General features: G+C 43.3%; 1 protein-coding gene and 1 long non-coding RNA gene across 3 annotated transcripts in view; one reads left to right on the forward strand and one right to left on the reverse strand.

Annotated features, from left to right (window-relative positions):
• Positions 1 to 16476, forward strand: part of LOC135876850 (uncharacterized) — a 1011314-nt gene that overhangs the window by 644169 nt on the left and 350669 nt on the right. The window lies entirely within an intron of this gene.
• Positions 1 to 16476, reverse strand: part of PHIP (pleckstrin homology domain interacting protein) — a 342291-nt gene that overhangs the window by 280726 nt on the left and 45089 nt on the right. Inside the window, exon 7 of the mRNA XM_065402211.1 lies at positions 2014 to 2174. Coding sequence (XP_065258283.1) covers positions 2014 to 2174 — 161 coding nt within the window. The remainder of the gene's footprint in view (positions 1 to 2013; positions 2175 to 16476) is intronic.

Here is a 16476-nt window from a genome sequence, read left to right on the forward strand (position 1 = left end):
GTCATCCAGACTGAGCTTCTTCCCCTATCCAGGGCATGGGCTGGAGGGTGGGAGCAACTGCGAAAGAACTCCGCTTCTGTGGTTGCTGACAGAGCCTGCTCATCAACAGAGCAAGCTGAAGACAGACCAAGTGATTCTCCATTTTGCCTGCTCTGCCAAGAAGCTGACAGGTGAGCAAAATAAACAGAAGCTTCGTCAGAAACCTGGAAACTTTCATCCCCTAAGGAAGTATGGAGTGAAAAGATAATGTTCATTGCTTTTAAACCAAAAAGTTTTAGAAGCTAAGATTGCAATAGATAAAGCAGGAGCACTGCACTATCCCTCTGCTTGTATTGCCACAATACCTGGCATGTAAGCAAGCGCCAGAGTTTCACAGACTAATATCAAGCTGTTTCAGATTGGGAGGTAAATTCTAAGGCCAGAAGGGACCATTGTGATCATCTAGTCTGACCTCCAGACTAGCACAGATCCAAAAACTTCCCTGAACTCCCATTTGAACTAGAACATATATCTTTTAGAAAAGCATCCAACATTGATTTAAAAATTTGGAGAATGGAGATGGAGAATCCACCACAATCTTTAATAAAGTTTTCCAATGATTAATTGTTGTCGATATTTAAAAAGGCATGCCTTATTTCTGGTCTGAATTTGTCTAGCTTCAACTTGCAGTTATTTGATCTTTTTATACCTTTGTCTGCCTATACCTATATCCCTTATCAAATTCTGTTCTCCACACAGGTACTTACAGACTGATCAAGTCAATATTAGACTCAAGGAACTCAATTTGTTTAGGCGTCAAAGAGATGGCTATCACTATAAAGCATGTTTTCTAATCCTTCAATCATTCTCATGGATCTTCTCTGAATCCTCTCCAATTTATCAACATCCTTCTTGAAGTGTTGACTCCAGAACTGGACACAGTATTCCAAACATAGGGGCAAAATAAACTTCCCTTCTATTCGATATTCCAAGGTCTGCATTAGCCCTTTTAGCCACAGCATCACACTGCAGGCTAGGATTCAGCTGATTATGCACCATGACCCTCAAGTCTTTTTCAGTGTCATTGCGCTTCCCAAAAGGGCTGCCCCAAAAGGAGTCCCTCATCCTCTCTGACCTATATTCTTTGTTCCTAGATGTATGACATTACATTTGACGGTACTGACATGCATATTGTTTGCCTGTGGCCAGTTTACCTAGCGATCCAGATCGCTGTGTCAGCTAATTATTTTTTCCATTATTGACCTCTCCCCCAATGAATCTGCAATCTTTATCAGGTATGTTTTCTTCCAGCTCACTGACAAAAGTATTAAACAGCATAGAGCCAAAAATCAATCCTTGTGGGACATTTGAAACATGCTTGCTCAATATTCCCTGATTACATTGAGACCCATCAGTTAGCCACTTTTTAATCCATTTAATGTGCCATGTTGATTTTGTATCCTTCCAGTTTCTTAAATTAAAATGTCATGCCTTACAGAAGTTTAAATATATCACATTACCACTATTACCTTTATCAGCCAAATTTATAATTACATTAAAAAAAAAATCTAATTAGTTTGACAGAATCTATTTCCATAAACCCTTGTCAATTGACAATAATTATAACACCCTCTAAATTCTTTATTAATCTATACCACTGTTCAATTACTTTTCCTATGTGTATGCTATATAGGAAAATTTAGGGGGAAAAGTGGGGGGCAACCAAAATTTACCATTTATTAAAACAACCAAAATTTACTTATAACAAATTACCTCCTAAATGTAGCTGTGGAAAACCTGTATGTATGTCTCCAAAAAAAGTGTGATTGTCAAGACAGATATTCAGTAGTATTCTCTTTAAAGAAATCTACTTTAAATGTCAAAGTCAACAAGTCATGCATTTAGTTATCACTTATCTGCTCTTAGTACATAAAATGAGTACAGTTTAGGATTCTTGAGAACAGTGGTTATTTTGACCATATGTTCTGAGCTATATTTAAAACAGCAGTATGAAAATAAGGAATTTGTACTTACGGTAAATATCCGTCTGCCAGTCCGATCAAAAGTTACACAGTATACAGAAGATAAGTGTCCTAGGATTCGTTTGTGCATTTTCATATGTTGATACACAGCAGTTGGAACAAGTTGTTCAAGTCTGTATTTTCCATTTAGTTTTCTTGAAAAAAGGGTTTCAGCTACCAAAGGAAAATATAGTAACAGTGATTATATTTTGTACTACAGCTAAGCTGCATATCAAAAAAAGGAAAGTTACACACAGTATTTGACCACTTACAGCATGTGCAACTTTTGCAATCATTCTCCAATTTTATAACACATAGTTTAATCAAAATCCATAGCACACTTAATGGGGAAAAAAACATAGGGCAAAAATACTTCAGATCTTGTCTAGTGCTTCCATCATATGCTAATAAATCTACGTTCTGCTTTTCGAAGATACAAAAGGAAAAATAATCAAATGGTTACATACAAGTTTGGCATGAGTCTAGTTCTCTTCTGCTTAAGGTGAATTCTAATTTTGACTAGTGAAGCTTTGTAAACAATCCTTTTAAAATGCAAAAAAGTTTGTGAGGAGGAAAGAAGTTTGCTCCTTGTTTGCTGTTTTGATTCTCGTTACAAGTCAGTAGTGCTAGATCAAGAACCTCCAAGAAAAATAAAAAGATTGTAAATAAAGCTCAGCATAGTGATATTTAGATCACTTACCCCCACAATAAACTCAGGTTTAGCAAGAATGAAACTTGACATACATACACCCAGGTTAACGCTAACCAAATAGTTCTAATTTGTGTTTAGAACCTTTATGTTGCAGAGGCAAAGGGAAGCAATGTATTTTATTCACAGTGAAATTGTGATAATGCAGATTATAGTTTATTCGGCCTCTGATTTTCTTTCATGTTTTCAATTGCACATAAACACATTAGACATTTTGGTAATGTTTACTCACATTATAGGGACAGTCCTGGTTAAGAATTTAATTCATTTATTAGCCAAATTCATTCTGGCCAGCACAGGCTACACCTCACTGCCCCAGCAGAGCCTGCAGGATTGTGGGAGCAGAGTTGTTGTTGTTGTTTTTTTTAATGGCAAAATTTGCCCCGTGAAGAGAGATGGTGTTTCCACTGCCCACACTTGCCAAGGAGAGGCAGCTTTAAACTTGACTAGGGATCCATTGGAGTCCCACTAATTCAAGTTGCTTATTGGAGTAGCTGAACCCCCAGCCACACCAGCTAGACCTCTCTGCCAGGTCTTTCACTTTTTAGGTTGCGCAGAACCAGTGGACCTCCATGCAAAGCTGTTGTGTGTCAATTTTGCCTCCTTTTGGCAAGTTAACTCTAGTTTAGAACAACAGAACCCAGAGTGCCTCTAGCCCTGTAAGTGGAAAAAACCCAGCTTCCGCTTTTAACAATTCATCCTACACTAAGCATAATGAAATCAATATGTAGATTAAAGCAAAAGAATCCAGGACTTCCCATTTCTAGATCAGCTATGATACAAAGTTGCATTACATAAAAACCTTGATCCATTTAAAATGAAAGATTTTAATTTGATTGGACTAAAAGGTTAACTATCTAGAGGTCTGGCTGGTAAATAGTTTCTAGTGAAATCATACCAAATCCATCAATAGCGAAAAACCAAAATGTTTACTGTAAAACTTTTTGTTTGCAGGGAGATTCTCAGCTGTCAATATGCTTAGAAACAGACGGTGCAATTTAGTAGTCAGAAAGTAAGAAACAGCGGTGCAATTTAGCAGAAAAGCATAAGACCACCAAAAAACCAACTCACTTTATAATTACATGTAACTTATAAGGATACTCAGGAGTTTATAACAGTTTTACAGAACAAAAAGATGTAAGTCAGATCATTATTTTACAAACATGAAAAATACAAAGCATATGCTTTTAATGTAATACCTCTTATCATCTACACAGCAGAACACAGAGGACTACACAGGCAAAAGAGCACCATTCGAATGGAAGTATCCACCACCAAGATACTGGGCATCTCGGGCATCAGGTTTCAGTTTAGGACAATGGTGGGCAAACTTTTTGGCTCAAGGGCCACATCTGGGTATGGAAATTGTATAGTGGGCCATGAATGCACACAAAATATGGGGTTGGTGTGCAGGATGGGGGGAGGGTTCCAGCTGGGTGTGCGGGCTCTGGGGTGGGACCAGAAATGAGGAGTTCAAGGTGCAGGAGGGAGCTCCGGGCTGGAGCACTGGGTTGTGGGGGGGGGGGGGGGGGAGGGGGGCGGCCGTGCAGCTGGGTGTGCGGGCTCTGGGGTGGGGCTGGGAATGAGGGGTTGGGGAGTGCAGGAAGGGCACCAGGGTTGGGGCACGGGAGGGTGTCAGGGGTGCAGGCTCCGGGAGGGGCTTACCTCAAGCAGCTCCTGGAAGCAGCAGAATGTCCCCACTCTCGCTCGTACGCAGAGGTGCAGCCAAGCGGCTCTGTGTGCTGCCCCATCCACAGGCGCTGCCCCTGCGCTCCCATTGGCCGCAGTTCCCGGCCAATGGGAGCTGCGGGGGCAGCGCTTGGGGTGGGGACAACGTGCAGAGCCCCCTGGATGCCCATACGTGTAGGAGCCTGAGGGGGGACATGCTACTGCTTCCGGGAGCCGTGCGGAGCCACAGCACACGTGGAGCAGGGCAAGCCCCAGATCCCGCTCCCCAGCGGGAGCTCGAGGGCTGGATTAAAACGTCTGAAGGGCCAGATGTGGCCCCCGGACCAAAGTGTGCCTACCCCTGGTTTAGAACATGGAATGGAAGTTTCATTAGTCATGAAAATGGATGACCACTTGTTCATTGATGAGGGACACCAGGAAAGTACTGAGCCAGATGAAATCCTTCCTTTTGGCCCTCACACAATGGGCAACTTCCCTCATACCAATCTGCTCATCTGTGGAGTCCCTCAGAGCTCTATTCCTACATCCATCCTGTTCAATATCTGTATGAAGCTACTGGAGAACCTAGTGAGATAATATAGTGTCAAATGTCAATCAGTTTTATGTCTCTCTCACTTCCACTGCTGGTAGTGCTATGACCCAACTATATCAATGTCTGGCCAAGATCAGCAAGCAGATGAAAATAAAGCTGAGGTTACCTTGGTGGGGAAAGGAAAACATTTTAAAGAGCCAGCCACAGTCATTTCATCATCCACTGCTGAGGCAGTCTATCAATACAGAGAGAATTTTAGTACTCCCAAGCTGTTTCGCTCAAATAAATAACAAATTTCCACCTGAAACTGGCAAGCAGGTGGTGCCCCCTACTTTCCCAGTGATGATCAGACCACGGCGATCTATGCTAGTCTGATTTCCAGGCTAAGTTACTGCAATTCTATACTTTAGAATGATTACATAAAGACACAAACAAAAAATATTTCAGCTGATCCAAAATGTATCAGCTGTCATCCTAAACAATACCAGTTGCCCAGCACACAACATCCTTGTGTTCTGAGCATTACATTGGCTCTCAACAGAATGCCAAGTTAATTTCACAAATTTTAAGGCCACAAGGGACTACTTTGATCATCTAGTATGACCTCCTGCAGAAGAAAAACCAGGACAAACAGCCTCATCCAATAATTTCTGGATCAAATCTATAACTTCAGTTTGAGCTATAGCATGCATATCTTTTAGAAAGATATTCAGTCTTTATATAAGAACTTCAAGCGATGGAGGATTCACCACATCCCCAGGGAAATTGATCCAATAGTTACTTAACCTCCCTATTAAAAATTTGCACTTTATTTCTAGTATGAATTTGCCTAAATTCATCTTCCAACCATTGCATTTTATTATGCCTTTCCGCTAGACTAAAGAGCCATCCACTATCAGAAATCTCTTCCACGGAGGTACTTAGAGACGATGACCAAGTCACCTCTTAATCTTAAATAAACTGAGCTTTTTAAGTTTCTCACTATTAGGGCATGGCTACACTTGCAAATGTAGAGTGCTTTGAGTTAAACCAGCCTTCGTAGAGCTCAGTAGGGAAAGCGCTGCAGTCTGTCCACACTGACAGCTGCAAGCGCACTGGTGTGGCCACATTTGTGGCACTTGCAGCGGCCACAGAGAGCAGTGCATTGTGGTAGCTATCCAAGCATGCAAGTGGCTGCAACGTGCTTTTCAAATGGGGGGGGTGGAGTGTGACAGGGAGTGTGTTGTGTGTATGTGGGGAGAGAGAGAGTGGGTTTGTGGGGGGCTGAGAGCATGTCAGCATGCTGTCTTGTAAGTTCAGACAGCAACAGATCCCCCCCTCCCCCACACCTCTCTCTCTTTCTCACACGCACACAGCATTCCACAGTAATGGTCTGCTTTGATATCCGCATTCCTGCAGCGATTCCAAAACGATGACAAGAGTGGCCACTTGAGTTAAGGGGATTATGGGACATTTCCCGAGGCCAATCAGAGCGCAGTAATGCAACACCTCGTTCACACTGACGCCCGGGCATTTCACCTGAGGTACACCAAGCGTTATGCTTCTCGCCAAGGTGGATTACCAGGAGCACTCTAGCCACGGAGTCAGAGTGCTCTAAGTGCCTTGCCAGTGTGGACAGGTCGTTGAGTTAGGGCACCAGGGGCTGCTTTAATGCGTTCTAACTCGCAAGTGTAGCCAAGCCCATAGGCATGTTTTCCAAACCTCTAATCATTCAGAGTCATAGATTCCAAGGACAAAAGGGACCATTTTGATTATCTACTCTGACTTCCTGTAAACAGGCCACAGAACTTCCCCAAAATAAACCCTATAGCATTTTTTTTAGAAAAACATCCAATCTGGATTTAAAAACTGTCCGTGTTGGAGAATCCACCCTTGCTAAATTATTCCAATTGTTAATTGCCCTCCCTGTTAAAAATTTACACTCCATTTCCAGTCTGAATTTCTCTAACTTCAGCTTCCAGTCATTGAATCATGTTATACCTTTCTCTGCTAAGTTAGACTAAAGATCCCATCATTAAATATTTGTTCCAGAGGTAGATACTTATAGATTGTCAAACTAAACATACTCAAAGAGCTCAATCTCTATAAGGCATATTTTCCAAACCTTTTACCATTCTCCTGGCTCTTCTCTGAACCCTCTCCAATTTATCAACATCGGTCAACACTAATACCTTTATCAACCACATTTATAAGCTCACCAAAGAGAGATATCTAGCTAGACAGGATATATTTCTTATTAACTCATGCTGATTTGCATTAGTTACCCTCCTTTAATTCTTTACTAATCAAGTCCTGTATCAGCCACTCCATTATCTTGCCTGAGCTCAATATCAGAACGACAGGCCTATATATGATTACCCAGGTCATCCCGTTTACCCTTTTTAAAAAATGGCATGTTAGCTTTCTTCCAGTCTTCTGGAACTTCCCCAGTATTCCAAAAATCAACATTAACGGTCCAGAGAGCTCCTCAGACAGCTCTTTTAAAACTCTTGGATGCAAATTATCTGGGCCTGCTAATTAAAAAAAAAAAAAATCTAACTTTAGTAGCTGCTGTTTAACATCCTCCTGAAATACTAGTGGAATGAGAAGTATAATCCGTGACCTCCAGGACAAAATTGTATCCTTATTCATTACTATCAACTTCCCCAACTTCCATTTCTTATACATTATTTTTTAATTATTTATAGCTGCCTTCACTTCCCCTTTAAACCAAGTCAATTTTTTAACCAGTATGGCCTCCTTCCTCAGTTGTGGAATTGGGGCCTTTAAGAATACTTTATTAGATGCCCCAAATGATTCCCAGTTATCATTATCACTAGCATCAACTTCCTGCACACCACAATCAGCTTCAACCATGGAACCCTCCAGACAACTATATATAAGAAATCCAATCACCACACCTACCTTCACAGATCCAATAACCACCGTAAACATACCAAGTAATCGGCTATCTATAGCCAGACAGCCAAATACTACAGAATATGCTCCAAGGAGAAAGGCCAGGACACACACCTTAACGCACTTAAAACTGCCTTAACCAAACAAGGACACTCAACCAGAAAAGTAAATCACATCATTAGAATGGGCCACGCAAATACCTCGACAGAACCTGCTTCAGGACCGAAATAAAAACCCCTTTGACTGCACACCTTTAGTTGTCCCCTACTACCACACAGTGGAACCCACATGGGGTATCAAACAATTATAACCCATATTCGATGGGGACCACATCCTGCAAGAAATTTTCCCGAACCCCCTCTTCTGGCATTCAAACAAACCTCCCAACCTCACCAAGCCCATCAGCAGAAGCAAAATCCCCAAAAACCAGGACACACCAACTGAAAGAGGCACCAGAACAACAGATGCAAAATCTGTAGACATATCTCCACTGCTGCGATGCTTAACACGCTCCACACATCTCTCAAGATCCCAGGATCCAACACATGCCTATCAACATGGTGTACCTCATCCAGTGCACTAAATGCCCCAACAACATCTATGTGGGTAAAATCAGACAGACAATCAGTACTCTCTCGAATGAATTCACACAGAAAAACGATAAAAGACAAAAACGCCCTCTCACCTGTGGGTGAACACTTTTCAGAAAGTGATCACTATGTCTGAACTCTCAGTCCTCATCCTCAAAAGGAAACCTGCACAACACCTTCAAAAGATGAACCTGGGAGCTTAAATTCATAACTCTGCTAGACACTAAGGCCATGTCTACACTAGAGACCTTACAGCGGCACAGCTGTACTGCTGCAGCTGCGCTACTGTAAGATTTCCCGTGTAGCCGCTCTATGCCAATGGGAGAGAACTCTCACGTCGACATTATTAAACCACCCCCAATGAATGGCAGTAGCTATGTAAGCGGGAGAGCATCTCCCGCCAACATAGTGCTGTCCACACCAGTGCTTCTGTCGGTGTAACTTATGTCGCTTTCACACCCCTGAGTAACATAAGTTATATCGACAAAAGTGATAGCATAAACGTAGTCTAAAAGTCATGGACTGAGATGGATTTATAACTTATTACAACAATCTATAACTCACTAAACCTGCCTCCTGCCCCCCACCCTCACGTGACTGGAGAGGGGTTAACAGGCCACTTAGCTTAAATGGTCCCTTGAAATTCTTATGCTAAACAATCTGTTCCACTTTGTACTTAGCTGTAACGCTCTGAGGCTTGGTCTACACTAGAAACTTGCATTGGCATAGTTACATCTCTCAGGGGCGTGAAAAATCCACATCTCCGAGATATGTAGCTATACCAACCTAACCCCCGGTGTAGACAGCACTAGGTCAATGGAAGAATTCTTCGGTCAACCTAGCTCCCGCCTCTTGGGGATGTGAATTACCTATGCCGACGGGAGAACCCATCATTTTCTTCTGAGATATTAGTGACTCGGAAACAGGTAATGCCAACTTTCACAGGGTGCAACTCCCTGCAACTCCTCCTTCCCTTTTGCCCACTTCCTAAATAGGTTATAAACATTTATTTTAATATTCCAAATATGCAAATCATCCCACCAAGTTTCAGTAATACCAATTAGAATGAATTAATGCTAAAAATGAGCCATTCCAATTCCTCTTGCTCGTTATCTAGGCTCCTAGTTCTTTTCTGAACATAATTTTTCAACATCTTTTTTGAAGTGTGGACAATGGAATCAGACATGGTATTCCAGTAATGGTATCAATAATACCATCCACACATAACAACCCCCCTCCCTACCGCTACTAAATATCCTTGTGCTTTTGCATCCAAGAATTGCTTTTACCCTCTTAGCTAAAGCCTCGAAATAAGAGTTCATGTTAAATTGATTATATGCCATTACCCCTAACTCCTTTTCACTGTCACTGCTTTTCAGGATATAGACCCCACCACCACCTTACAAACATGACCGTCATACTTTGTTCCTAGATGCATAACATTGCAGTCAGTGTTAAAACACCTATTCAAAAGAACCCACTTTAAGAAGTGATCCAAGTCAGTCTGTATAACTGACCTATCCCCATCATTATTTACCACTCCAATTTTTATGTCAATTGCAAACTTTACCAGCAATGATTTTATATTTTCTTACAAATCATTGATAAAGGTATTGAATAGCATTGGGCCAATAACAGAAGGTCCCTGCAGTACTGCACTAGAAACACCTCTTCTGGATAACTATTGTCCAGTTACAGTTAAGTTGCTTTTCACAGTACAATTTGTATTTTTCTTAACGAGAGTCAGCATCACCCAGTGGCTAGGACACTTTACTGGGAGTTAAAAAAAACTATTCCCAGCTCTTCCACTTCATCTCTGTGCCTTAATTTTCCAATTTGTAAAATGTGGGTAAGAATACCTACCTTCCTTTATAAAATGCTTTGAAATCTACAGATAAAGTACTATAAACAGCTAAATATTATTCACAGCAGCAACATTACCTATATTAAATTAGTATACAGCAAATATGACTAGCGACCAGCTACAATCTGTACTATACACAGGAAGAGACTGTCTAGGAAGGAGTACAGCAGAAAGGGATCTAGGGGTTATAGTGGACCACAAGCTAAATATGAGTCAACAGTGTGATGCTGTTGCAAAAAAAGCAAACATGATTCTGGGATGTATTAACAGGTGTGTTGTGAGCAAGACACGAGAAGTCATTCTTCCGCTCTACTCTGCTCTGGTTAGGCCTCAGCTGGAGTATTGTGTCCAGTTCTGGGCACCGCATTTCAAGAAAGATGTGGAGAAATTGGAAAGGGTCCAGAGAAGAGCAACAAGAATGATTAAAGGTCTTGAGAACATGACCTATGAAGGAAGGCTGAAAGAATTGGGTTTGTTTAGTTTGGAAAAGAGAAGACTGAGAGGGGACATGATAGCAGTTTTCAGGTATCTAAAAGGGTGTCATAAGGAGGAGGGAGAAAACTTGTTCACCTTAGCCTCTAAGGATAGAACAAGAAGCAATGGGCTTAAACTGCAGCAAGGGAGGTCTAGGTTGGACATTAGGAAAAAGTTCCTAACTGTCAGGGTGGTTAAACACTGGAATAAATTGCCTAGGGAGGTTGTGGAATCTCCATCTCTGGAGATATTTAAGAGTAGGTTAGATAAATGTCTATCAGGGATGGTCTAGACAGTATTTGGTCCTGCCATGCGGGCAGGGGACTGGACTCGATGACCTCTCGAGGTCCCTTCCAGTCCTAGAATCTATGAAAACATCCATTCCTACGTGACTGGCTGCACTACACACAGGAGACTGTGTACTTGCATTGTTCTGCATGTGGTCTTAAGTGTTTATACCGCGATACCGAAGAGCAGTTAAACAAAAGTTTACATTTTTATTTCAGATATATATATATCTAAGAAAAAACTATGAGAATGTAGGTTTCAGCTACAAGTGAACTTTTTGGATTTTTAAAAAACTACTTTAAGTATTTGTATTTCAAACATGAAAACTGAAGTGCTGATATTTTAAGTTTTTATTTAAACAATATTTTCTTATATCAGAAATTATGCATTTCTTTTATGCAATTCCTTTTGGCTTTAACTAAATTTTTCAAACTTAATAAGAGGAAGTTACTCACTTTGTGCAGTAACGATGGTTCTTCTTTGAGTAGTGTCCCTATGAGTGCTCCACTGTAGGTGACTTCTGAGCAGTATCCCTGATAGAGGGTTGGGGCTTCAGAATTGAGTCCCTTATGGATGACAATACTGTGAAGCCAAACATGGTATCGGAAGCAGAGTCTCTAGTAACCACATAGTGTTCTGCGAAAGTATGAGCACACGCCCAAGTTGCTGTCCTGCAGAATTCTGAAATGGGGACATTTTTAATGGACGCAACAAATCTGGAAAGTGATCTCATGGAATGCCTAGGGATTCCAGGCAGAGGTAACAAAGAACAAGTATGACAGCAGTAGTTAATTCAGTTGAAGACCCATTTGGAGAGTCTCTGGGATGATATTCCTGCACCTTTTGACCATTCCGCAACTGAGAGGAAGCGCTTAGGAGATTTCCTAAAGGCCTTTGTCTTAGCCAAATAAAAGGCCAAGGATCTCCTAACATCCAGCGTATAGGTAATATAGCCTACCTGTTATCATGGTGAGGCTTTGGTTAAAAGGTAGGAACATGAATGAGCTAGTTCATGTGAAAGACATGGTCACCTTAGGGATGAACTTTGGGTGTGGTCTGAGAGCAACCCTGTCTTTAAAGGAAATTGTGAAGGAGGGGTGTGCCATTAATGCCACTATTTCTCCTATTCTTCGCGCCACGGTGATGGCTACCAGGAATGCTGTCTTCATTGACAGCTGCATAAGGAACAGGTGGCAATAGGTTCAAAGAGCAGTCTAGTCAGGCTGCTTGATTCAGGTCCCATGTTAGAGAGGGGTGTCTGGGTTGGGGAAAGAGGTTTCCTATGCCCTTGAGAAATCTCTTTGTCGTTAGATGGGCGAAAACCAAGTACCCCTCTATCTGCTGGTGGAAAGCCATTATGGCCGCAAGATGTACTCTGAGTGACCCAAAAGACAGTCCTGACCTCTTGAAGCCTAGTATGTAGTCCAGCAAGATGGGGAGGGAGGAAGATATTGAGGTAATTTGTTTGGAATTACACCAAACCTGGAACCTTTTCCATTTTTTTTGCAGGTAAATGCGACGGGTAGCTGATTTTCTACTGTGCAAGAACACTTATTATACCTCCTCGGAGCAGCAGTTCTCTATCTGGTGGAATAATGAAGGAGCCAAGCCTTGGGCCACAGGATTCATAGACTGAGATGGAGGGTTTGTCCATTGTTCTGTGAAAGGACATGAGGAATGGGCTAAAGAGAGATTGGAGGACATGTCACTAGCTGTGTCAGGTATAGATACAGCCAGGTGGGAGCAATCGGTACAACTTTTGCTTTCTCCTTCTTTATTTTTATCAGGACCTTCAGCAGCAGAGGTAACGAGGGAAGGCATATAGGAGGCCTGTGTCCCATGGAAGAAGGAAAGCGTCCTCTAATGAGTGTTTTCCAAGGCCGGCTCTGGAAAAATAGAGTGGGCATTTCCTGTTCAGGTAAGTACCGAACAAGTCTATCATTGGGGTTCCCCAGTGATAGACTATGCAGCGGAATACTGTTGCGTTCATTTCCCATTCGTGGTCATATGAGAACATGCGGCTGAGACAGTCCACTGTTATATTCTGTACTCCTGGCAGGTAAGTGGCTGATATGAGGACATTGTGGCGAATGCACCAATTCCATAGTTTTAGTGCGTCTGTGCACAGGGAGGATGATCTGGCGCCCCCGTGATGATATAAAACATGCACGCTATGTTGTCTGTCATGACTTTTGTGAGAGTGCCCCTGATTAGTGGAAGTACATGAGCACTAACATTACTGACCGCTCTTACTTCTAAGATGTTGATACGGAGAGTCGACTCCATGAGGGACCATTTGCCCTGAACCTTACGGTTGTTCAGACTCCAACCTATTAGGGATGCATCTGTTGTGAGAAGCAATGTTGGGGGGGGAGGAAGGGTTACATAGACATTCATAGGGTCTTTCTACTATTCCATGGAGTGTTTGATCCTGGAGGGCATAAACAGAGGTTTGTCTAATCTGTCTCTGTTTGATGTGTAGACAGACCTAAGCCATACCTGTAGGCACCTCATGTGTAGTCTGTAATAAGAGCTCATAAACATGCATTCCGCCATGTGCCCGAGAAGTCTGAGGCAATATCTGATTGGAATCTGTGGGCTGGCTTGAACTGTGTCTATGAGAGTGGTCAGAGTGTGAAATCTGTGTTGTGGGAGGAGTGCTCTCATTTGTACTGAGTCGAGATCAGCCCCTATGAACTCCAAGCGCTATACTGGAGTCAAGGTCGATTTTTGAGCATTGATTTGCAAGCCCAAATGCAAGTGTACGTCCGCAGTCAATTGGATGGCCCATAGGGCATCTTCGAAGCAGTCGGCTCTGAGGAGACAGTCATCCAAGTAAAGGTAAATCATGATCCTCGGGGTACGCAGATGAGCTGCTACTACGGAGAGGATTTTGGAGAATACTCTGAGTGCAGCTGAGACCGAAGAGAAGTACTCTGTACTGGTAATGGTCCTGATCGAAGGTACACCTGAAGAATCATCTGTGGGATGGCTGGATTGATATATGGAAGTCGGCATCCTGGAGCTCAAGGACCGAGAAACAACTCCCCTGCTCTAGAGATGGGATAATTGCTGCTAGTGGGACCATCTTGAACTTTTGTGCCTTAGCGTATTTGTTCAATGCTCTCAGATCTAGGATGCATCTCCATCCTCCACTTTTCTTGGGTACCAGGAAATATCAGCAATAAAAGCGTAAGCCTCTGAGATGCACAAGAATGGATTCTATAGCTCCTAGGCTTACCAGGTGATCTATGTGAGAAAGGTTCCTGAAGAGGGACAGGGAGGGTGCGGAAGAGGGAGGGAGGTGAAGTGAATAGAATACCAGCTAGAGATCATCTCTAAGACCCATCTGTCTGAAGCTATGCTTTCCCAATTTTGGGGAAAGGAGCAAGGCAGCATCCAAAGGGATGTGAAAGGTGTGTAGGTTGCAGCTTATATTGTGGAGAGTGGTCTCTCAGGGCCTCATCCAACACATCAGAACTGGTGTTTCAAGTCTAGGTCTGGGATGTCGAGGATTGAGGGGCTGATGGTTTAAGTCTCTGAATCTTAGATCTCTTTCTCTGTGGCTCATAGTAATGCTCCAGTGGTGAATACTGGGGTGGTCGGGATGTATGGGACGATTGAAGACTGAATTTCCTTTTCTGTCCCATGTATAGATCCCTAGCAAGCGTAGTATGGCCCTGGAGTCCTTAAGAGTGTGAAGTGATGTGTCGGTCTTGTCAGGGCCAGCCTTAGGGAAAATGGAACCCTGGGCAAACTTGCATTTTGGTGCCCCTGCGGGTGTGGTGCCCCCCACCCCATTGCCCCTGGCCCCCAATGAGCTCCCCAGGCTCTCATAGAATTATAGAGTCATAGAACATCAGGGTTGGAATGGACCTCAGGAGGTCATCTACTCCAACCCCCTGCTCAAAGCAGGACCAATTCCCAACTAAATCATCCCAGCCAGGGCTTTGTCAAGCCTGACCTTAAAAACCTCTAAGGAAGGAGATTCCACCACCTCCCTAGATAACCCATTCCAGTGCTTCACCACCCTCCTAGTGAAGAAGTTTTTCCTAATATCCAACCTAAATCTCCCCCACTGCAACTTGAGACCATTACTCCTTGTTCTGTCATCTGGTACCACTGAGAACAGTCTAGATCCATCCTCTTTGGAACCCCCTTTCAGGAAGTTGAAAGCAGCTATCAAATCCCCCCTCATTCTTCTCTTCTGCAGACTAAACAATCCCAGTTCCCTCAGCCTCTCCTCATAAGTCATGTGCTCTAGCCCCCTAATCATTTTTATTGCCCTCCGCTGGACTCTTTCCAATTTTTCCACATCCTTCTTGTAGTGTGGGGCCCAAAACTGGACACAGTACTCCAGATGAGGCCTCACCCATGTCGAATAGAGGGGAATGATCACGTCGCTCGATCTGCTGGCAATGCCCCTACTTATACAGCCCAAAATGCCGTTAGCTTTCTTGGCAACAAGAGCACACTGTTGACTCATATCCAGCTTCTCGTCCACTGTAACCCCTAGGTCCTTTTCTGCAGATCTGCTTCCTAGCCATTCGGTCCCTAGTCTGTAACAGTGCATGGGATTCTTCTGTCCTAAGTGCAGGACTCTGCACTTGTCCTTGTTGAACCTCATCAGGTTTCTTTTGGCCCAATCCTCTAATTTGTCTAGGTCCCTCTGTATCCGATCCCTACCCTCCAGCGTATCTACCACTCCTCCCAGTTTAGTGTCATCTGCAAACTTGCTGAGAGTGCAGTCCACGCCATCCTCCAGATCATTAATGAAGATATTGAACAAAACCGGCCCCAGGACCGACCCTTGGGGCACTCTGCTTGAAACCAGCTGCCAACTAGACATGGAGCCGTTGATCAGTACCTGTTGAGCCCAACGATCTAGCCAGCTTTCTATCCACCTTGTAGACCATTCATCCAGCCCATACTTCTTTAACTTGCTGGCAAGAATACTGTGGGAGACTGTATCAAAAGCTTTGCTAAAGTCAAGGAATAACACATCCACTGCTTTCCCCTCATCCACAGACCCAGTTATCTCCTGAGAGAAGGCAATTAGGTTAGTCAGGCATGACTTGCCCTTGGTGAATCCATGCTGACTCTTCCTGATCACTTTCCTCTCCTCTAAGTGCTTTAGAATTGATTCCTTAAGGACCTGCTCCATGATTTTTCCAGGGACTGAGGTGAGGCTGACTGGTCTGTAGTTCCCCGGATCCTCCTTCTTCCCTTTTTTAAAGATGGGCACTACATTAGCCTTTTTCCAGTCATCCGGGCCCTTCCCTGATCTCCCTTCACTCCAACCCCTGCACTGTGCCCCCCCTGCGCCCCTAATGCCTGCACTCCCCTCCTGCGCCCCTAATCCCTACACCCTTCACTTGTATCCCCTGCACCCCTACACTGTGTCCCCTTCACCCTAACCCCTGCCCCGTCCT

This window comes from Emys orbicularis, chromosome 3, assembly GCF_028017835.1.
Source record: "Emys orbicularis isolate rEmyOrb1 chromosome 3, rEmyOrb1.hap1, whole genome shotgun sequence".
NCBI lineage: Eukaryota > Metazoa > Chordata > Testudines > Emydidae > Emys > Emys orbicularis.